The sequence below is a fragment of the Enoplosus armatus genome, chromosome 18 (assembly GCF_043641665.1).
Source record: "Enoplosus armatus isolate fEnoArm2 chromosome 18, fEnoArm2.hap1, whole genome shotgun sequence".
NCBI lineage: Eukaryota > Metazoa > Chordata > Actinopteri > Centrarchiformes > Enoplosidae > Enoplosus > Enoplosus armatus.
In genome coordinates this window covers 7,839,147-7,861,478 of record NC_092197.1, presented here as the reverse complement: position 1 = coordinate 7,861,478, position 22,332 = coordinate 7,839,147, and the positions used below count along the sequence as shown (strand labels likewise).

The 22,332-nt window shown below is 41.4% G+C and overlaps 1 protein-coding gene across 3 annotated transcripts in view; it reads right to left on the bottom strand.

Annotated features, from left to right (window-relative positions):
* Nucleotides 1–21,926, bottom strand: part of add1 (adducin 1 (alpha)) — a 28,418-nt gene extending 6,492 nt beyond the window's left edge. For 2 of the 3 annotated variants that reach the window (XM_070924267.1, XM_070924268.1), the window contains exons 1-14: nt 21,822–21,926; nt 11,746–11,954; nt 10,979–11,141; nt 10,500–10,651; nt 9,648–9,728; nt 9,407–9,556; nt 9,165–9,308; nt 8,837–8,935; nt 8,266–8,439; nt 7,561–7,818; nt 4,557–4,652; nt 4,316–4,408; nt 1,605–1,761; nt 483–866 (exon numbers count right to left, since the gene is read on the bottom strand). In XM_070924267.1, the coding sequence (XP_070780368.1) occupies nt 483–866; nt 1,605–1,761; nt 4,316–4,408; nt 4,557–4,652; nt 7,561–7,818; nt 8,266–8,439; nt 8,837–8,935; nt 9,165–9,308; nt 9,407–9,556; nt 9,648–9,728; nt 10,500–10,651; nt 10,979–11,141; nt 11,746–11,940 (2,146 nt within the window). In that variant the 5' untranslated portion in view covers nt 11,941–11,954; nt 21,822–21,926. Of the gene's footprint in view, nt 1–482; nt 867–1,604; nt 1,762–2,705; nt 2,793–4,315; nt 4,409–4,556; nt 4,653–7,560; nt 7,819–8,265; nt 8,440–8,836; nt 8,936–9,164; nt 9,309–9,406; nt 9,557–9,647; nt 9,729–10,499; nt 10,652–10,978; nt 11,142–11,745; nt 11,955–21,821 lie in introns of all 3 variants that reach the window. The other variant, XM_070924266.1, reaches the window with a different exon arrangement.
* Nucleotides 21,927–22,332: the final 406 nt, after the last annotated feature.

Below are 22,332 nucleotides of genomic sequence, written 5' to 3'. Positions count from 1 at the left end.
TGATTGGATGACTGAGCTCAGACAAAGCCCAAAAGGTAAGCACAACACTCCACTGCAAAAGCACTTTTAGACTTGAGGAGAGAGCTCCCTCATAGAGAGGGGATGGTTTTAAATCTCAATATGAGCTTGCTTTTACTCCTCACATCCTCTCCACTCAGCTCCTCGTCCAATCAAACTGCAGAAAGGTATCTGATCTGCCAGAACTCTGATGCCTTTGGACAAGACATCAGAGAGAGGGGACGGGGTGGGGGGGGATAATCAAGCAAAGGCTTCGAAGATTGAACTGTGGGTAGGGAGGATGCTTGCACACGGTAAAACAACGGCAGCAATCTCCAAACCCCCAGAAAAAGGAGAGGACACAGCAGGCAGGGACTCCCACACTCCCAGTGCAGCGGTATGTAGTGAGACGGGCCATGGCTGAGCAGGGGAGGAGGGAAGCGGGAGGCCACATTTTAGGCCCGACTCCGCTTCATCTGGTGTACCTGGAGCCTGATCTGCCTTAGTTGCCTCTACCACTGACGACTCCTTGCTGAGGGCTCGCACCACGGCGCAGTGGAACTCCTTTTGTGGGGAATCTGGAGCAGAAAGACCTTCATCTGCAGTCGAAAAAACGTCATCTACAACAGCCTCTACAGAGTCTGCGCCGCCCTGAGCTGGCTCAGCCCCACCAGAGAGGCCGAGGGAAGATGAGCCCTGCTCAGGGGCTGGTGTCGCGGGTGTGGTAGTTGTAGGTGGGGCTTTCTCTAAGGAGTCGGTTGCAGACTGTAGAGGTGTGGAGACAGAGGCTTGACCCCTTGGTACCGTTTCAGGCTCAGGACAGGGTACGCTGGAGACCGATTCCCCCCTGCTATCGTCTCGTCCCTGCACTGTGAATTCATGTGTATGGGTGTGTGGAGAGATAACATCACAGTTTGGCCAATCTGAACTTCATTTGTTTTTTTCATGATTCTGCAGGAAGGTTCATATTTTTTTTTCCTTTCATACAAGTATATTTTAAAAATTGAAGTATATGTTTAAAGCAGCTGCACATAAAATAAACTGTAAACATATATTTTAACATCAGAATTTAACATCAGCGCTCAGGTTATCTCACCTCTTGCCTGTATCTATGCCTGCTGTGTATACTTCTATCTAAGTGACATTATTGTTTCTCTCAGTGTAATTTTCTTTTCTTGAGGGAGGTCAAAGACGAGTGATTACAGAAGGAGGGAGCAGTGAATTACACAGTTCCCTGTTGTTCATGCAATACATTTTTACTCTGAGAGGGACAGAAAAAATTAAGTCATTAAACTCTCATCTGCATCAACATAAATGCTAGCTACACCAGTCATTACGTAAATGCATCATTATCAAATATAACCACTGTGGCATTAAATATAACTATATAAATATATAAAGTTTTATCTGCCATTTTGACAATGCAGGGTTGTCAATTTCTATTCTTGAAACATATTAAAAAGACTGAAAATTGCTGGTTAATTCTATGTGAGCAGAGCACTGTGGCAATTTTTCAACCAGGTTTGAATATCATTTCACCCATAACAGAATGCCAAAAAATGAAGAGAAATGCTGCTCCATTTCTCCTCTCTGCTCGTCACATTTACCTTCAGTCCCTTTCTGTTTCTGCTCCACCTCCTTGCGATATTCCTCCAGCTCCTGGTCGGTGAGTTTGGTGAAGGGATTGGGACCCTGCTTGCTGACGATAACCTTGGGCTGGTACTCCTTTTCGATGATTGCCTTGGACGCGGTCACTAGCTCCCCCTTCAGGACACACAGACGGAAGGCAGAAAGAGGAGACATGACGGTGAGATAGACGACAAGTCACTGCAGGTTACACATGGAAGGATCTAATATACAAAACTAGCTCTAGTGTCAAATTCTTGCAGAAAATCTCATATAGTTTAAAAACTTGAACAGGATGATCAGATTGGAGGCAGTTTACACACATAACTATTATGTAGCATGAGCAGAAGTATCAGCCATAGATGAATAAATGTATATTCAGAGCACAAGTTAGAGCTAACAGACCATTACAAAATTAGGAAGCATGCGTTATGATGTAAAACAACAAGTTACTTCAATTATATTAGGAAAGAGCGGGATCTTTCCCTTTTTATTCCATACAACACTGCGACATAAAAGTCAAGCACTGACAGATTTGAGAGTTCAGGCCAACAGTACCAGGATCACAGGAAATATCATGGTGAAGCAAAAAAAGCATGACTGCAGTAAACTACCAAACAGCAATAGTTGTGTTTGTTAAACCTAGACAGTTGTAACTTGACTTAATCTTTCAAGGACTTTTTAAAATTGTGTACAATACATGCAGGAAACACCACCATCACTGGATCGAATACCTGCCATCTCTCCTTACTGCCCAAATCAACTTGCAACAATACATTTTGAAACAAGTTTTGAAACAAGTTTTGAAACAATGGTGAAAGTCTCTCCTGCAGATGTACTCAAGACATCAATCTTTTACCTCAAGGATCCTAGCTGACACAACTGTATCCAAAGTTCTCAAGCTCTAGAGTGCACAAACACGTAAAAAAGACTACAGTGGGTCCAAAGATAACGAGGGAGAAAATGGCCTCATTATAGCACGATCATTCACTTCATCTATACGGGCCCGAATATCACGTGCATATCCGCAGACTCAAGAAGAATGACTGGAGTATGATGTGAAGTACAGGTGCAGTAAGTACCTTTCTAATTGATTTAGCAGGACTATAGGACCCCTCGGACACATCAAGGCCATCAATAGTGTCTGTACAGTCAGATAGAGGGGCGTCCTGCAATAGTAAACCCAGTGAGGGGGGGGGGGGGGCACAACCCAGCTCTTAAAAACACCAGCACATTCAATCAGGGGTCTGTCAGGCAGGCATGAATGTGTGCAGACATTCAGGAACATACCACCTTTCACACACACAAAGGTGGAAAGAGTACTACGATATCTCACACTATAACAAGTACAAATATTATTATCCAAGTAATCCTCAAGCAGATGTGAGGCTACTCGTGTTGAAAACTGCTCAAGTAAAAGTACAAAAATAGCTACTTTGGGTAACAGATATATTTACAGTCACTGTGAAAGGGCCAATTTGTCAACCTGACCACACCACTTCTCTGCAATTAAAGTAATCGCATTCTTTTTCTTCATTACAAACTGTGTGAAATCTTGGGTTAATTAAGCAGGGGTTATCTATGTTTGTTTTTCATTAGTTACTTTCCACCTCTGCATACAAACATACCATACAGACGTACACAAACACTAGAAATGCATGCAAAGAGAGATGGTGCCGAGAGAGATGTGGGGCCATGGAAAGCGTAGCAGTGATGTAACAAATAGCCAAGATCATGCACTGTAAAGACAAACAGTGTGGTTCAAATAATCTGAGACGTATCACAATAACAGCACATCAAGGACTCCTTTGGCCTTACTACTGACATGCTGGGTGAAGTTTTAGGTACCCCTAAAACTTGGTTAACGCACTTAGCAGCTGTGTTTCAATTTGCCCGTGTCCTGCTCCTTGTGGCATTTTGGGTTGAATGTCCAGGAAGTTTTACAAGAGCTAAGCAAAGGGAGGGCAAACCATGCAAACTGAGCTCAAAAGTAAAATTGTATATGTATTTTTACTTCTTAAAAGAGAATAAAGAATGCATGCACAGAAATAAAACCCAAGTATATTAGACTGTAGTGGGAATTTTGTTATTACTAAAATTGCAAGAGACCAAATTGACCTGGCTCAACTCAGAACTACTGAGAAGAGAAGGCAAAATAAATAAAAAACACAAAGAAATGAAGGATAAAAGAAAAACTATGTATGAATATGGACACAACCTGAGCTGGCAGGTTTGGAGAGAGCAGAGTGAGGTTACCTCTCCCAAACACTACTCACCTGCCAGATTGACAATCTCTGGTGGTCAAAGAATAATGTGACAGTTACAAAGTCACCCTGTGCTCTGGGACACAACATGGAGGACACGTTTTTCTCTCTGACATTAGAGGTGAAGTTACTCCTTCAGACAATAAATTGGGTTTGATTGCAACCAATTTCTTTCATTAAAGCTAATGTCCAGGACAACTTCAAGCACAATATTCACACTTTGCAGCATTTTGCTTTCAGGGGTGACTCCAGACCTGGACAGAATATATTATGGGACTTGTTCTTATTTTCAGAGGTATTTAAATTGAATAAAAAGAGGCCAAACTACAAAAACTCTCAGGTATTTCATCAGTATGAGACACATATTCATCTCCAGGTCAGGATAGCTGTGGCAGCGAGGTTTTTATGTGCCGAGTTCACAGACTGACCTGGTTAAAGGAGCGCTCCACTACGGTGCCGGCACACAGAACCTGAGACTGAGGTCCTGCTGTCTTTATGTCCTGCAGGTTCTGCTCTCGGATCTACAAACAACAACATTTTAAGTCATAAAAGAATGAACATACAGTGCATCCTGCTCAAGATGCGTCCGTGTGCATCAGGAGCGTTAGATGGTCTTTGTTTCACAAAAGTAAAAGGTTGTATAAAAAAAAAAAAAAAAAAGTGTGATACCTTATTCCTCATTTCCAGGACATCTTTTGGGTTGGTGTTCATTGGGATGAACTGATTGGCTACGGCAGCCTGGCGGAGTCCTTCTTCCTTTGTCCACTGTAAATACCACATAAAGTGTTAAAAAAGCAACTAAAACCAGAAATGGTGAATGACATGAAAACCCAAGCACAAAAATAGATTTTGACAAAATACTATGCAGGCTTCACAATACAAGAATCATGCTGAACTGAAATGGACAAAGTTGGATGGCTGTAAAAAGGTTTGAATGAAAAGTGAACCAATGATGATGAGGAACATTTAGGAAGATATGAAAGATTCATTTATACTTTCATAAATGTAGTACGGGGCTTCTTTACATAGTTACCTACATTACCTCTCTGATGCTTACTTATCAACCCATGATATTAAATTACTAAGTCAGTCCTGTGTGTTTGATTTGTGCAGTGGGGTTAACAAACACTGACTGGAGCAGGGGCCTAATGAACTGAATGGAGAGCATCAGGGCTGTCTTGGTACATGATAGATTCAATTTTGTGTCTATGAGCTATACTGAAAAACTGTTGCATAGAGCTAAAATATAAGAAAAGCACAGGCATGATGCTCACCAGGGGACATATGTTAATGCAAGTAAATAATGTACACCAGTTATTGTATTGAATGTTTTCCGTTCATCCGCAAGAGTCGATACTAAAACACTATAAACTCCCAAATCAACCTGCACACGGCTGCTGCAAGTAAGAAGTGAAATCACAGTTGACACTGCGAAAGTTAAACAGAAACATTTAAAATGCACTTTTATATGCTGTCTGACATCTCTTAGTATATTTTTTGTTCAAGAGGAGCTGCCGAATGTTTCATGAGCATACTGGATATGAGAAGGAGTTCATGATTTTTTTAAGCTGCTGAAAAGTAAAGCCTGTACGTCAGGTTTTAAGAGCCCGCACAGAGAGGAAACTTAAAATCCTTCAGATGGTTAAACGCCCTTTTTGACTAAATATTTCTGAGGTGAACCGTGTTGGCGATGCTCAGTCAGGAACTGATGAAAAGACGTTGTGCATGACGACAGTTTAAGATGCATCAACTAACGCCTAACAGTGTATTTGTACTGCTGAAATCCATGTCATCATCATTGATGTACCATTAGAATGAAAAACAAACAGAAGGAGCACACTGAAGGTCAACTGAAAACATCACAGAATGAGAAAAAAGGTGAAGGGATAAGGGAGGGAGAAGTGAGGGGTGGGTGGGTGGTTCACTGAGATGATGAGTCTGGCTTACGAAGCGAGAGTGGCAGTGAGGGGTGAGCTGGCATCACCAAAGTCATTTCCCAGGCTGATACACAACAACAAGGACGACAGAGATAAGAGAGAAACACACCCGAGGACACTCGCCACGTTGGAACAAACAAAGCCATTGTCACAACGCAACAAACAAGGACAAGAGTGTATCTTTCCTGCAGAGGATGAAACCTTTTATTGTCTTGTTATCTGACGTTTTCCTCTTAATGTGAAAAAAAATACCCCATTTACTTTTCACAATGTTTTTGCAAACCTGGTAATGCTCAGCATGATTGAAGGGATTGAAAAGGATTGAAAGTCTGTACCCATTTCTTGCACCAAACTGAATGAGCAGCGGGTGAATACACAAATCAAATATTCAGCTTTCATGCAAAATATTCTGTTCAACCTTTTTAAACTAGGGCATGTAATTCGCAGTGGAAAGCGTAAGCTCATGACTTCATTCCTGCGTTTACTTTAAGCTTGGCTGTTTTAGGGGCTAGATGAGGAAGGGATTCTGGATGGAAGTAGCTGGGTTGGGTTGGTTGAGTTATGAGATGAACATGTAAACACGATATACTCACTGAGAAAGAGTCTCACAACACAACATTTCCTACTTTCCCAACAGGAGATAATTGATTCAAAAGTCAGGTCAAATTCCATGGCTTTTTTTGTTGTTGTTTTTTTTTTTTAAACAAATCCACTCATGCAGGCCTTGAGGTGTTCAAAACCATTTTCATTATAAACTGAAACCAGAAGCTAGAGAGAATAGAAATAATAGAGGAAACAGAAACATACAACTGGAGCAGTTGAAGGTGTTGGAGAATAATAACAATTAGAAAAGCAGACTGCATAACTCTTTTGGCCGAGGAAATTTTGCTTTGATGTATTAGAATCTACATATGTTTTACTCAAAGGTCTATAATGTATCTGCCATTATTCTGGTAATTAAAGATTCTCAGTCAGAGACATGCCACCTCCCTCATTTATGCAGGAAATGTAAATCTTATAAATACACTTTGTGAGCAGCCCACAAAGCAAACTCACTTTATATAGCCTCGATTCTACCTGTACTTGCTTTTTCTTCACTGAATCATGTTTAACCAACAAAGTTAACAAAGCTAACTTCAAGATGCAAAGACAAAACCCCCCCCAAAAAAACAAAGAGCGTGTACTACGAGGGGGGGTGAGCGATAGTGTAGTTAGCAGCAACGTCACAGTGTCTCGCCACATTCACCTGCCCACTTGAGGACTCATGCCACACCCCTGCTGCTCGCTCCTCTGGGAAAAACATCAACACCAACAATGCATTTCACTACTACACATGCAGTGGGGCATGCTGTGGGCAGCTGGCCCGGCATCATGAAGCATTAGGAGACCAGAAGGGAAGAAGGGTCAACAAATAGTTACAGCTATGCTATAAAGTAATTAAAAGAGCAGAGTTAACTGCATGAGAAAGATGGGTTAATAGGACATCTGAAATTACAGAGAGAGTGAGCCTAAAAAAAGCCTAAAAGTTGTGAAAAGCAGGATTATACTGACTCTCCAGAACCTCAGGATGCCGACCACCTACCCGTTTCCACCAACAAGGTAGCTGTAAAATCTATACTATGAACAATAAGGTAGGCACAGACCAAGCAGTTGGTTATACAGCTTGGCACGCAGACACCAGACGAGAGAGACTGCAGCAAGGGTTTCACGTGATCGTGTGTTATGTTCGTCCACACCTTAGGCTTCGACTTGGGGCTGCTGCCGTCGGGCCCGTCCTCACAGGGCTCGTCGGGCCGGCCGCCGGCATTGAGCCAGCGGGTCTTGTCGCGCTGGCCACGCTGGAAGCTGTGTTTCAGCGGGGAGCGAGCACCTGAGTCACTGTCCTCCCCGTATGAGTAACCACCGTGGGCGGAGGGAGCGTTCTCCACGTCACTGTACTTTTTAGCTTTGTCTCGCAATGCCGGGCAGCGGTAAGGGTAGCCCGTCCTGTAGCCCTGGGAAACAGGAGGACAACCAACAACAACAACAACAGGGGTTAGTAAATGGTTAATACAATAAGTATGTTTTGAAAGACGAAATGACACTTTTCACAAACAAAACATTTAAGTTATAGACAAACAAACCCACCCATTTTCAATTCAATACAATCAGGGGTTTTACTTCTACAGCCTTACTTATCTTAGCTTTTGGTGGCTAATGCTAGCTTATGTTAGATGTTATAAACTTTACATTGCTAAATGATTGCTGCAGTTTTGTGACTTTATGAGTTTTACCATTTACCATTATCACATGTGGCCATCATGGTCGGTGTAGCTGCAGTCTTGCTTTTTTAAAGCCAGTTTTACTAATTTGGAAGAATTCATGTTTTTGGATTAATTAAAAATAATATACTCCCAGTCCCCTGCAGAAGTTTATGGTTGGTCCCTTTTCTTTGTAATTACCAAGTTGTCAAGCATTCTCATAAGAGCCTCAAACTCCTGCTCCCCGACGAGCCACTTGGGGTGTGTAGAGGACCCATCACCAGATGGCTCTGGGACCCGTGGGCGTGCCTTGTATTTCCCCGGGTCCAGCATCACCAGATTATCTGGTCCTCCAGCGCTGGCCAGTGTTCGCACCTGAAAGAAATCGGGGGAGGGGATGTAGACAAACAAACCACGGACAGGATCCGGAATACAGAAGGAAAATAAAATGTGGACATGAGGACATACACGGAAGCAAAAACATCCAACATAACACACAGACATCAACATGAAGAAAGAAGAACATATATAAAAATGTAGAGAGACAAGGGACAAAGACAATTGTTATGAAAAATGCAGACAAACATGATGCCAAATATAACATCCAAAATAAATGGTTCTAGCCATCATACCACAATGATAGCAATATGATAAGCCTTTTATAAGGATTTATAAAGGTAATCTGACACAAATAAATGTCCATGTGCTAGTCGCTATTGCTGAATGATATTTTAAAGGGAATGTCCTTTACAGAGCTCAGTGTGTGTCCTACCTGGATCTCACAGGCAGTGACCAGATTGTGGATATAATAGAAAGCTTCCTCCACTGTTTCGCCTACAGACACCAAGCCATGGTTCCTCAGGATGAGCACCTGGGATGGAGGAAAAATAAAAAAAACTTAGCAAAGAACCACTACAGTACACTGCTGGTCTGTCAGTCTAATAAAAAAGCACATTGTCGTTTCTTCTATGTGTTTTAGAAGTTATAAAATCTGAATTCAGCCACCCTTTTATAATGAAACTTTCTAAGTGACATTTCCTCAGCTGCAGAAGCAATATTTCTCTTGTTTTCATTTACACATACACGCACTCTGTTGTTACCTTGCTGTTAGGCCCGAGGTTCTTCTGTATGAGAGTACTTTCTTCCTCGTCCACCAGTATGCCGTGGTAGTCATGATAAGCTATCTCACCCAGGGACAGTGCCTCAGGTGAGATGGGCAACAGGCCGCATTTCATGGCCGACACCTGCAACCAAACAAACAGCAATGTAAGTCATAAGACTATAATGTGTCCATGTCTGCGTTTGTATTGGGTATAATTACTTAGTGTACACTGTCCCTTACCGCAGCACCCGCGGCTGTGTGTATATGCACGATACTCTTGACGTCGGGCCGTGCAGCATAGATGGCAGAGTGGAGAGTGAAGCCGGCCTGGTTCACCCCGAGATTGGTGCTGCCCCGGTCCACTATCTCACCTTGAAGGTTTATCTTCACCTGGAGAGCAGCGCAGACAACAAGGGGTTTAAGGGTTTTCTAACGTAAGAAAAGACATGCAGTTCTAATACAGATCAGTGCAGATTCTCACCAGACTGGAGGCAGTGACTTCACTGTACAGGAGCCCAAAGGGGACAATTAGGAAACGCTCCTGGTCTGAGTTCACCCTGACCTAAAAGACAAGAAGACAATCATATCAGATGATATAGTGTTACTTCTCCAATTGGATCAGGAATGCAAGAAATGTATTGGTTGAATAGTTTCTTATAATATAATACTTTGTTCACTGACACCTTTACTGTTACACTTAGAGAAAGCATACCCCCTTAGAATATATTGTAAACTTCCTAATCAGATCCCACATAGCACTGTACACGTTTGTGCTGTAATTATACATAGCACATGAATACTAAAGCACTGTGAGCTAGTTTGTTTTTTAAAAAGACACATTCTACTACTTAAATCTGACACTGTGGGCACCAGTCAGACAAAATTTGAGCAACTGCAACGCCCACAAAAGTACGGCCCCTCGCCTGGCTGTGTGCTACAACTTGAGCCCCCCCCCCCCCCCGCCTTTTTTAGCCTATATTTGTTTACATTTTGGCAAACTGGCACTAAAAGTATAGCTGCAACAGTTAGTTGATCAAAAGGAAATTAATTGCTATAAAAAAATATTTTGATCATCAATTAATCGTTCAGTCATTTTTCAAGCAAAAATACCAAACATTTGCTGATTCCAGCTTCTTGAATTTAAGGATTTGCTGCTTTCCTTTGTCATTTTTGATAGTAAATGAGGAGTCTTTGGGTTTTGGACTGTTGGTCGGACAAAAGAAGTTTGACATTGGGTCTCGTCCCTCCCTCATTGTTAATTGCATCATTTTTGAATTGCTGGATGACAAATTCAGTCAACATGGTCAGTTGCATCATAATGAAAGAATCTTACTGTGAGGTGGTTGTAGATGAGCTCCGACCAGCCGAACAAGTCAGCGAGCCGATAAAAGGCAGCCAGCTTGCAGCGAAGCAGCTTCTCGCCCTTGTCGTAAGAAATAGAGTCTGAGCCACGCAGATCATTCACTGGAGTCACCATACCCAAACCTGAGAGGATGAGACAGGGTCAGACAGAAAGACGGTTCGCTTACATGAAAGGGGTTGAAAAATAATAATAATGAGTAGTGAGGAGAAAGAGACACTACATGGGCAAATATGGATAAAATACAGTGTTCTGTACATATAAACACATTCCTGATTCCTTACTATCTCACTTACAGATAACAACAATTATATGGAGTCTACTTACTGAAATCCAATTGGACTCTTTGTCCAGAAATTAACTTTGGCAAATGATGCATTAGTCATTGTGAGCACAGACATAGCAGCGCTGGGGTCAAAAAGTCACACACACTGATTCTCTTCTTTGCTTACTCATGTTGAGTGCCGCCATGCCTCCTTGGGGCGCTGCGGGATACATAGAAGGCATGCTGGTGGTCATGAAGTCTGCGATCTGCTGCAGAGCTAACAGGCTAGTGGGCGTCTTCCCCTTCTTCAGCTGATCCTGGATCATCGTCTCCAGCTCATCGCAGAATGCCTGTCGGTCATCAATGCAGACACAAAAACAGACAGACACAGTGTGAGGACAAAAAACCAAACACACAGGGGCACAACAACCCAAAAACAAAACAGAAAAGGGGACAAATGGGTAAAAGACACACAGAGAAGGCTTGTTTGAGGTTGAGAGGCAATGTTAGAACCAACCTCCATATTTAGGAAATTAAATACCCTTATCATAATTACTACAAATTCATATTTGTGAATATTAAAAAGAAATAATTAAAAAGTAACAGCTAGACGTCTCTCAGCACTGACCTGAGCTCAACAAAAGTAAAAAGCTCATTTATAGCACCACTCGGGGCCTTTTTTCTGGGACTGGAATACATCAGTGCTTTTCATACATACAATAGGCCTTTAAACAGTGCTGTTCTCTGCCCTGGGTATTCAGCTAGTCACAGGCACACTGTTGATGAGGAATAAACTGGATCCATCATGTGATATTGAGCAGGCTGCTGCCTTTACACTAAAGGAGCCTATTCACATTTTAAAATGCTGGTTATAGCAGTGTGCATTTATCAACTGTGACCACGGTCAGTTAATGTGTATGCCAGTGAGTCTGAATATATGAATGATTTACTGACCGGGCTCTGTAGTATCATGGAGACCCTCTTCCTCTGCTCCATCATGTTGAAGTCCTGCCGGAGGTCTGGTGCCATGTTTCTTTCCCTCTGGTACTCCGGGCTGCTCTCATCCACCCGGTCAAAATACCGCTCCTTGTGGGGGGCTGTGGTGGGAGGAGGGGCGGTCACCACTCCGGCACCTGACTCGCCGTTCATCCTGGGCTGGCCTCCTGTAGAGGGAGCGACGGAGATAACTTTTGAACTTTTTCTATCCGTTAAAAATGAACAGATAACAGGCATCACTTCCCCATACACCCATATCTAAATTTCTGCTAAATGTACCCCCAAATCAAATCAAAAAATACCCCAAAGCAAAATCAATCAATAACAAATAGGATTAAAAAATCCACATCCACTTTGTTTACTGTCTGCTTGTGTCTTAAATGTGTAGAGGAAGTATATATATATTTTCATGAATTAATAAACAAATATTAAGTAGAAGACAATAAGGTGCTGACAGAGGGACATGGAGAGTTTCCCCGGGTAAATGAGGAAATGAGCATCACCAGTCATTGAACCAGAAAGCCAATCACACAGACCACATTCTTCTGTACTTCCTGTCACAATCATGTGACCACTCTTCCCAGCTCAGAGGTTTTTCTTTTTTCTTTATTGATTCCCACAATGTGTTTCCTTCCTGGAATCACAACACCACTCAACTGTCAAAAGGCTGGGCAAAGGAAAGTAAAACAAAAACTGGAAATATCACCTCTAAAGGTCCATTACCATTCAAATTGAAAAACATCACTGTTTGACTGAGGAATTTCTAATGTATGTTGTGGACTTAACTATTACATACACTGTATGCTTGGGAATCAATAACCAAAGTTCAAACATTACCATGGGCCCTCTTCAATTGACAGCAACAGGGGGGATTTAGAGGCATAAAGAGAATAGAGAGACAGATTTCCAATAGATCTATGTCCATCCAGCTGGCTGAGTGTATGTGAGGATAAATAGTCTCCGTCTGTCTGTCACAGCACAGACTACTCAAGGCCTGACTCTGAAGGACACACACAGACTTACGGGCATAGGGAAATGTGTGTGTGCAAGCATGCATAGGTAATGGGGTGGGGGTGCTCTGGCAGAAACTGATGCAGCCCATTAGTCTGCATCAATACTAATGTTCGGCCAAAACTACCATGACAACTGCAGACCAAACCCAAAGCATCCAGTATCACACTGAGAGCTGACAGAGCCTCTCTCTGTGTCTGTCCGCTTTTATTGGTGTTCTGAGATTTTCCACAATATCAAACGCAACATTTTCCCAAATCACAGGGTCACCTGCTCCAAACAAGGTTTTTGTGTGATCATGCGGTTTGGCTAATTCTAGGCCAACAATGTTTTGTCCATTTTCGCCTCATAAATACATTAAATGAAGGGAAATTAAATTATCACAACAAAACAGCATTGCAGAGAGAAAGCTGACGTTGAGTAAAATAAAAAGTTTAAACTTCTCAGGCTGACTGGGTAAACTGTAACAGACGAATAGGATGAAAAACCTCTATAACAACAACGAAGAAATTGACATTGACCACAGATACAACCTAAAAAACTGCACTCTGCCTTTGGAAAAATGTCTATGAAAAGTATGAAGTGAGAACACAGTATCAAAAAAGTTTGTTAATAATTACCTTTAAATCAATCTAATAGATACATTTACTATTTAATACATTTACATATGTGATCTATAACCACACCAACTTGTGATTCAAATCTGAGATGGTAGTTACTGATACTTTGCTAAGCTAGGCTAGTTACCTTTTAGCAGGGCTGGTTTGGCTGGTTTTATTCACCATAACCAGGTTTAAATGACTATCTTATGTATGTGGGATAACAAACCAAATTGCCAAGATGTTATTGCATCACCATTGATATATTTCTATTACAGAAAACAGTTCAAACGGGAAAGTAAGTAAATTTAGCTTTAGCCAAGGCTAGCTGTGACTATATCATCATTGCTAGCTAGCTTTACAGGATTCAGTTCTTAACTCTTCCGTTTGGTTTTGTTATTAGCTGTGTTTTGTAACTATAACAATTAACACAGTAACACATTTAAATTTAACACGGCCTTTTCATTGAAATTATACAATTATATAGCATAAAAAACTTTTATAGTCAGATTCTGGACTTCACTAGGTTTAATATGTTGTTATTACATTTTGTGTATCCTATCAAATTGTTATTCTGGATTAAATACTTCAATATTATAAAATTGTAATTAAGAACATGAGAAAAGCAGGCTGCATACTGTCTCTGCAAACATTCAGCAAGGAAAACTATGTTGTTCTGTCTCACTCGTGTGATTAGGACATCAGTTATTGACAGAAGAATAAGGACATCAGCAATTAGCTCTGGTGCCAAATACTCTCATTAGTGAGAAGGAGAGAGTCCCAGTCCCTGGCCTGTTGTTAATACAAATGTATCTCCACACACTGCAAACATCAGCTCAGGTTGGTTTGATTCTGGGAAATTAGCAACACATAAAATTATCCTTTAATGCTGATGGATACAGACAGGGTATGTCTAATACTTCAAGAAAGTGCACATGACAGCGCTACACACTCCGCAGCCCCTCCAAGACTGACCCATGTCAGCCTGGTTTACAGGAAGGTGGTCTTAATACTTCTAGACTGCGAGTCTGATCTCATTCCCTTTGGTCTGACTGGTTTGTGCTGCATTTGCTGTCCGTTGTTCATGTTGGTGTTCATTGCTAGCGGCAACGAGACAAATCAAACATCTGCTGTCTGCTGACAACCGAAAAAAAAGTAGCAAAACCCTAAAGGATTAAACATTTATGCTGTTCTTCCTACTGACCTTGTTTGCTTAGAGAGGAGTACACTTGTTCAGAGAGGTGAAGACGGTGGTCAGCTTTTTCACCATTGTATTTTGTTACAATAAAAACACTAGAAGGCCACAGAACCATTATCTGTTGACATTTCACTGGGGAAAGAAATCTAAATTCTTGTCATGACCAGAAAATACAATGTTTGACAAAACTGATATTTTAGCATTTATTCCAGCCTTTGCTTATCACTGAGCACACACACTGTAACATTAATTACTCCACAGCTTTTTATTCTGCAAGACAAATACAGTATTAAAACAGTATCCATTTGAGCTCAGTGGCCTAAAACAGGAATTCTGCCATGATTCATATTACTGACACTTCTTTTAAACACCAGGCAGCTGGACAGTGACGTCTTAAGTTGTTGAAGAGCTTCTGTGTTTTACATGGTAGGATGTTTGGAGATGCCCATTATGGCTGCTATTGATGCAATTGAAGCAATTAGAATTTGAAGGTATACTAACCTACTGTTTCATCAAGACTAAAATTATTTAGCACTAAATCCAGAATTGTGGCTTGATATCAACGCTAATCTTGCTCACAATGACTCATCTCTATGCACTAAAACACTGCAGGAACTGTGTCTGGATGGCATCCTTGAAACAATTTAAAAGGATCCTATTACAGAGTCCAACACTGCAGTGCACACTACCACAAAATCTGCTAACACCTGCAAATACAGGGTGACAGAAATATAAGTATGTGTTAAAATATGTCTAAAACTGCAGGGAGGAGAAGGGTAAAAGAGGAGCCGCAGGAGCAAGGAGGAGGAGGATATATGCAGAACTGTAGCTTTCAAATATTCTCTTCTAGTAGTTTCTGCTTTGTCAGTATAATCACCTCAATGTCAGAGGAAACAAAGCAAGGAGAGGTTAAAAAGGGAATACAGGCTGTATTGTGCATTGACAAATACTAGTAATGGATTTTAAACAGGTCACTTCCACTGCCCTCTCAAGGAGCATTTGTTGGAGTAAACTCATTTCCTGATGCACTCTGCCTTGCCACAAATGTTAACTGACTCACTCCAGCTGTGCAATACTAGACAACATCCCAGCATCAACATCTCTAGAAGCATCATTTTCTACGTTGTAAACTATGCTAAAACAAATGGTGAGATCCCAGAGTTGTTTATTTCTTGTGGACAATGTGGCTGTGGATGCAGGAAGCTTTCTCTCCATCGATGCCGAATGTTGTCATCTCACAACCACAGACCCCCCCCCCCCCCCCCCCCCCCCTTACTTCTCATCTCTCCTCAGATATATAGGTGCAGGGGCTCGACTAGCCTCCACTCCTGTTAAAGAATGCAGTCACTATGGAAACCAAACACATTACCATGGAAACACGGGACAGCCTTTAAAGATTACAGTTATGTAAGAACAGCTGTAGGCCAACATCACGCTGCAAGCCAGTCGGTGTCACAAGGCGCACACCTTCAAACTAATGTGTTACTCATTTTACATTCAATTCAAAACACAGAATCAACGTCTTATTCTGTCAGATGTGTACGTGCATTACTGGAAACTAAATACACACTGAATCAAGAATGACATGTGTTTTAGATCAAGATGAAGTCGAGTTGGGAATCAAAAACAATATTTTTATGGAGCAATAAACTAATATAATAATAATGTGAGTTCCCAAGGTTACAACAACAATCTCATGGGAATTACATGGTTATAATCATAACACATGTAATGAGACTGATGTGCAGGCAAACTAAGATGTTTTACTGTTTTATAAATGCACTTGTTCTGTATGAAGATGTCAACTGAAAGCGCTGTTTGGAAATGCCACTGTGCATCAGAAGCACCTGTCATTGTGCATCAGTGAAGGGTTGAGTCACTGCCATACTATGTTGGGACAAGTCATGACAACCAGAAAGTGCTCATCTCTTCCACCTGAACCTTCTTCAAGAGAGACAAAATCAACTGAACAATAACAAAATGCAGTGACGGTATAAACGGAACATCTTGTTGGCAGATTCACCCTGGCTTCCATAACCGCACCCATTAAATAATCTGTATTGGAAAGTACCCTGTCCTCATTGAGTGGAACCATGGGCGTGCCTAAAGCTGCATCTCATGCACCACCCTACAAATGTTAGGGAAATTATAGCAGCCCTGACTGTCAGTATCTGGTCCTGGTACTGTATTGTATTGTCTGGCCTGACTAACACTCAGAGCCATGTAGGTTTGGAAAAAAGGGGCATAGGAGAGTCCAGCTTCTCCAAATCTACAAAAGAATAGACAAATGTTTAAAATTGTGTCTTTTCCAATCCTTTGCATGCAGAAGACACAATGAGTGAGCCTGCAGAAAAAAAAACTTGAGATACCTGATGCACAGAACATTTACCAGCGTATGAACATCAAAAGCTGCTATTTCTGCCTCCATTTTCACTGTGGATGTGGAAAACCCTTGGATTCTATGCGTCCAAGGGTTTTCTCGTCTCCAAGCAACAAGTAAATGTTGTGATGATGAATCAAGCATTGCATTCATACAGCACAGTATATGCCATCTGCTTGAGTGAGAAATTAGAGGCGACATTTTGATTTGTCATTGAAACACTCGAGTGTTTTAGACTTACCAACGTTACAAAAGCAAGATTAAAATAAGACTAAAGCTGCCAGTATCAGATGGTGGTCGGATGGTTGAAGAGCTTTGGAAACCACCACACCTAACCGATGTCGAAATTACATCTTAATCCAATCAAAAGTTGTTGAGGTGTTTCAGTCTAGACCAAAGTGGTGGGCCTCCAAGCCTTGCTGCTAACACGGCTAATAACCACACTGGAATGTCTGTTTTGATTAATGCAGTGAATTGAATACCTGACAAATCAAGTAACTTAACCACATTAATACAAAAACCACACAAATCCAATAATAATTCCATAAAGCAATCCTTCTAATTAATTTGCAACATTGCCCACAATGGCCTAATACACCCAGAGATATTAAGGGATAGTTACCTCAGTACTCACAGTGTCATTTTACGGTGTGCATCATCATTTCTCAAACATAGTAGAAATGTCTACCAAGTCTCCTCTTAAACCCATAACTTGATGTATGTGCCTACCAGGGCAATGTCCACCCATACATCCGAAAAGGAAATTGAACAGGATGCTGTTGCTTTAAACAAGGGATCAAATTTCCTCTAGATGATTGACTTGACTGATGTTTTGAACTTGCTATGACACCACTCTATACAGATGTTTCCATTCTCCACAGAGGCTGCAATGAGCCAATGATGTGAAGGAAAAAAGAGAGGTAGAGATGCTATATAAAAAGAAGGCGCACCAGGCTCTTTGCTCTCCCACAGCGGCTGGCTTTTTTCTAAACTTTAAAGCGCTGGGCGTACATTGTACATATTTCAATTTTATCATAATTCAATTTTGAGAAACGGAAGCTCGCACTAAAAGCATCTTTTCAGCATGACTAAGCTCCCTGAAAAAAAGGAAAGCAATCTGAAAAAAGGATCCATTTAGTTTGCACCAAAAATATGCCAATCAAGTAATCACCCGTGAAAAAGATCATTATGGTGGCCTCAAAGTCTCACTGGCCTTTCTGTAACAGTTTGTGTGTGTGTGTGTGTGTGTGTGTGTGTGTGTGTGTGTGTGTGTGTGTGTGTGTGTGTGTGTACAGTTGGTGTTTGAAGCAGTTTTGAGACATTCAAGAGAAGCACAGAAAAGGCTCTTTATATCTCTGAGCTGCATGCCTGTCATTACTGGGGACGAAGAATCCACTAGCAACTGCTCTTAAGTGTGTGTGTGTGAGAGAGTGTGTGTGTGTTACAGACCCTAACTACTATGACTGGTAGGAATGCATTGGGTGTCATTTTAGCACTGCCCCATGTATGGTCTTGTGCACCAAACAGTAATTGACAGTCACAGAGAAGTCATAGTGTTATTTACAACATGAGCTCACAGCAGACAAACTATAATAGAGAGGCAACAATGCATGTTCATATTACTGACCTCAACCACATCACTTAAGGAAAGAAGGCAATAAAATTTGGTCTTGTGGCAACATTACTTGCAATTCTCTACTTCAACTTGTGTCATTACGCTCAGTTTGAATATCATACCAGACTGCATGCAAAAAAATGGAATTTTAATATCTTAAATTCTATTTTTACAGTCCAGATATGATTTGAGAAACAATGCCAAGTACAAGTTCAGCACACATTTTGTCACATATTTGATCCAACAAGCAGCATTTATTTGGCAATACAACATAATTTTACAACTAGAGATTGAGATTTTCATTATCTACTGATATGACAATTATTTTCTCAGTTAATGGATTAATAGTTTGGTCAACAAAAGATCATAAAATATTTGGTGTTATTGTAACATTTTAATGAATCACTGTGCCAGGGTTTGTTTCTTCTTTGAAGTCAGGTGGACTGGTCTGGAGAATTATAGTTAATTGTGTCTGCTAGGAAGACATCCCACTATCATCCACTCACTGCATTACATCAAGTACTTCTTTTCCATTTTGCCCTATGTAATTATATCACACGACGCAGTCTCCAGGTATTTGTGCTTAGCCAACTGATGCTAACCCTAATAACAATGTGTCAAATAACAATATGAAAGGAGTCGCTTGTAGTGACGAACCTACAGAGAATCATCACCTGAATATGCAGCTCCCCTCGGCTTTACAGAGCTTTATGGAGCTTTATAGCAAGTTTCAGCTCATTGTTTAGCTCCAACCTGCAACTTTACTGTTTTTGTCCACTCTCAATGCTCCAATAGCGTCGTTTTCCGCCTCAACTGGCAGCTGTTTCCAGCGAAAAAGTTTTAAAACCCCACTGTACACTACCTGCTCGGCGCCAGACGGCAGACAGACACAGTTAGTGACAAGTTGGTGAACATAGCTAAGAGAGAGTGAATATTGGAAACACGACTCCAAATGAAAGATAATGTTGCTCCGTAACTGCTGGATACATAAATTACATGTAATTACATTACAGTAAGCAACTTGTTCGATAACAACTTATTTAGGTTTAGAGAAAGCTAATTCTATTGAATTCTCAAATCATCACTGCTTTGGCAAGTAATGTCACCTTTTCCAAGCTGTCCAAACCTTTTCCTCCCTAAAATTAAATGAATGACCATCAGATGGATTAGAGCCAAAAGATACATCCAAGATTAATTTGAGAAACAAGAAAAATGGCTCCTCAGACAAAGCCAGCAACATGTTTTTTTAAAAATAGCTTCACCATCAGAGGGACTATCTGCGTAGGAAAAGTATTATCTGTTGCTGACTGCCGAGGCCAGGCACTGTGTTGTGTTAGCATGCAAGTACCGTGGCTTGGGGTTTATCTGGCTGTCGCATGTCATATGGGACAGAGTGGCGGAAGATTGCTCTCTGAGACAACACACCCCTCCCTGTACAGTTTCACTAGTCTCATGATGTGTCCTGTACCATCATGTGTGCATCTGTATAGCATTCTGCTGGCTAGATATTTGACCCGAACATAGCCACTTATATTGACCCTCTGTGGTGTGAAGGAAAGTTCAAGAATGACTGTTTCTTACTTTAAAAAAAAGTCTCCTGACACCCTGCTAAATGATCACATATGGGGAAGGAAGGAAGGAAAGAGTGAAATAGAGAGAATGGACTTGAAATGAGGAACACATTTTCAGCTGCACTGCAGTCAAGGGTGTGGGCGTGGGGAGTGGGAGTAAAACAAACACAGAGCTCAGTATCTAGAGGAGTGTGTATGCATGTGTGTAGTAGTGGAAGTGTATGTGGAGGGTGGCAACATGGAGCCAGACTGACAGAGCTAAGCTCCCTCCTTTGGGAATTTCACTCATTCTAACAGAATTACCAAATCCAGGGAGTTACCATCCCTTAACATAGTCAATTTCTTTTGGCAGTTTGGCTTTGCTAATCAGAGTGGATTTTAGAAAGAAGCCAGACACAGCAACAACTTAGTGGTTATTTTCTCCAGTTTGGGCCTAGAAACAAACTCTCAGGTTACTATCACCTCTTAATCCTCCTCCTGACACTCCTATTAGAGCCAATTATGGCTGCAACTAACAATTATTCTAATTATTTATTCATCTTGAAGGCTACAAAAAGTCAGAAAGTAGTGAAAAAACAGCCATCAATGTGATTTGATGTGGTCAAATTGCTTGTTTTGTTCCGACCAACAGCCCAAAACCTGATAATCCATTTATAAATTATATAAAACATCTCCCTGCAGCAAATATTTGGAATCTTTCCTCGATGAATGACTTGATTTTAGGTAAATCAACTTATCAGTTAAGCAGTTATAAATACCATGATGCAGGTTTAATGCATTATTGATTTTTTGCACTACTAATGTGCAGTGTATTACCATGCAGTATCTTAGTGTACTGTATACTTAAAATTTCTTTTAAAGTTAAGAGTATGGCTCTAGTTTCATCTCATTTTTTGTTCAATGCCTCTCACTTGTAAGTGATAAGACTTGGCTACAGTAACAATACAATTAATGAAGCACTCTATCTGATGCTGTGCGGCTGGATGTTTCCTCTTACTGTTAAAATTCAGGATGAAGAGTGATGTGCAAATCAATTATCAAAATGAATGTGCACAGTTATTATTGTGAAGGACACAGTGCCATCTGACCAACAGGAAACTGCTCCAGCACCACACAACTGAATACAGACCGATTTCCTCTGCTTCAAAACACGCCCAGACTAAAAGCAGACCTACCCGGTGCAGAAACACTACGTGAGGAAACGTTATCGATCCGAGAAGCTCACATTAAATAGCTTCAGTGACTGTGCGCACGTGAGATGCAAAATAATGCAAGCACGGGCCTGCTCGAGCAGCAGCCTGACGATACTTGGGTCAAAACACACCGGGCACAAAGTGTGTGGCTCCGGGCTGTTGTTGACCGACACAGGAAACCGTCTGAGCGGAGGCGGAATTCACTAAAACGCAGAAATACTCGTTTTACAGCATGAAAACGTGCAACGCCACTTCTCTGCACGCTCGTAGGCAACATATTAGGAAAACAGTAGAGAGAGAGAGAGAGAGAGAGAGAGAGAGAGAGAGAGAGAGAGAGAGAGAGAGAGAGCTCGCCACACTGAAACACAACGACAAACATTTTAAAAAAAACCTCCACATGGATCATGTTGTACCGGACAAACACTGCCGATGAGACAACAAAACGTACCAACTATATCATAGCTTACCCTCTCTTTGATGAAGTGATGAAATATAAACAGTGCTCGGTGAAAGCGGGACGGCGGGTTTTCACTATTTTTATCCCCGACCCTGGTGCTTTCAGAGTGGGTTTATCTCTCTCTGCGTTTGTCGTCGCTCCGCCCATCCGCCATCATCCCACTTGGGTGCGGCAAACTGGTTAATCCGCGGCTCGCTATTGGCCAGCAGGAGGCACGTGACAGGACCGGGGGCGAGTGATTGGAGCACGAGCTCTTTGCCCGCCCCGCAGACAGGGACTTTGGGTTTAATACATCCTTAGTTTTTACTGTACTGCTAAAGCTAAAGCATGAAGCTGATCAGGGAACAGAGGCTTGTGCTGGTTGTATATGGCAAAAATGAGATTTTTCCAGATTCATATAGGAGATCACAATTTATATATTTATTCATACCACTGAAAACTGCATTATATATTATAGCTCCTGCATATAATTCAATGTTAAACCTAAATGTTGTGGTACTACATTTTAGTAAAGAAGGGAT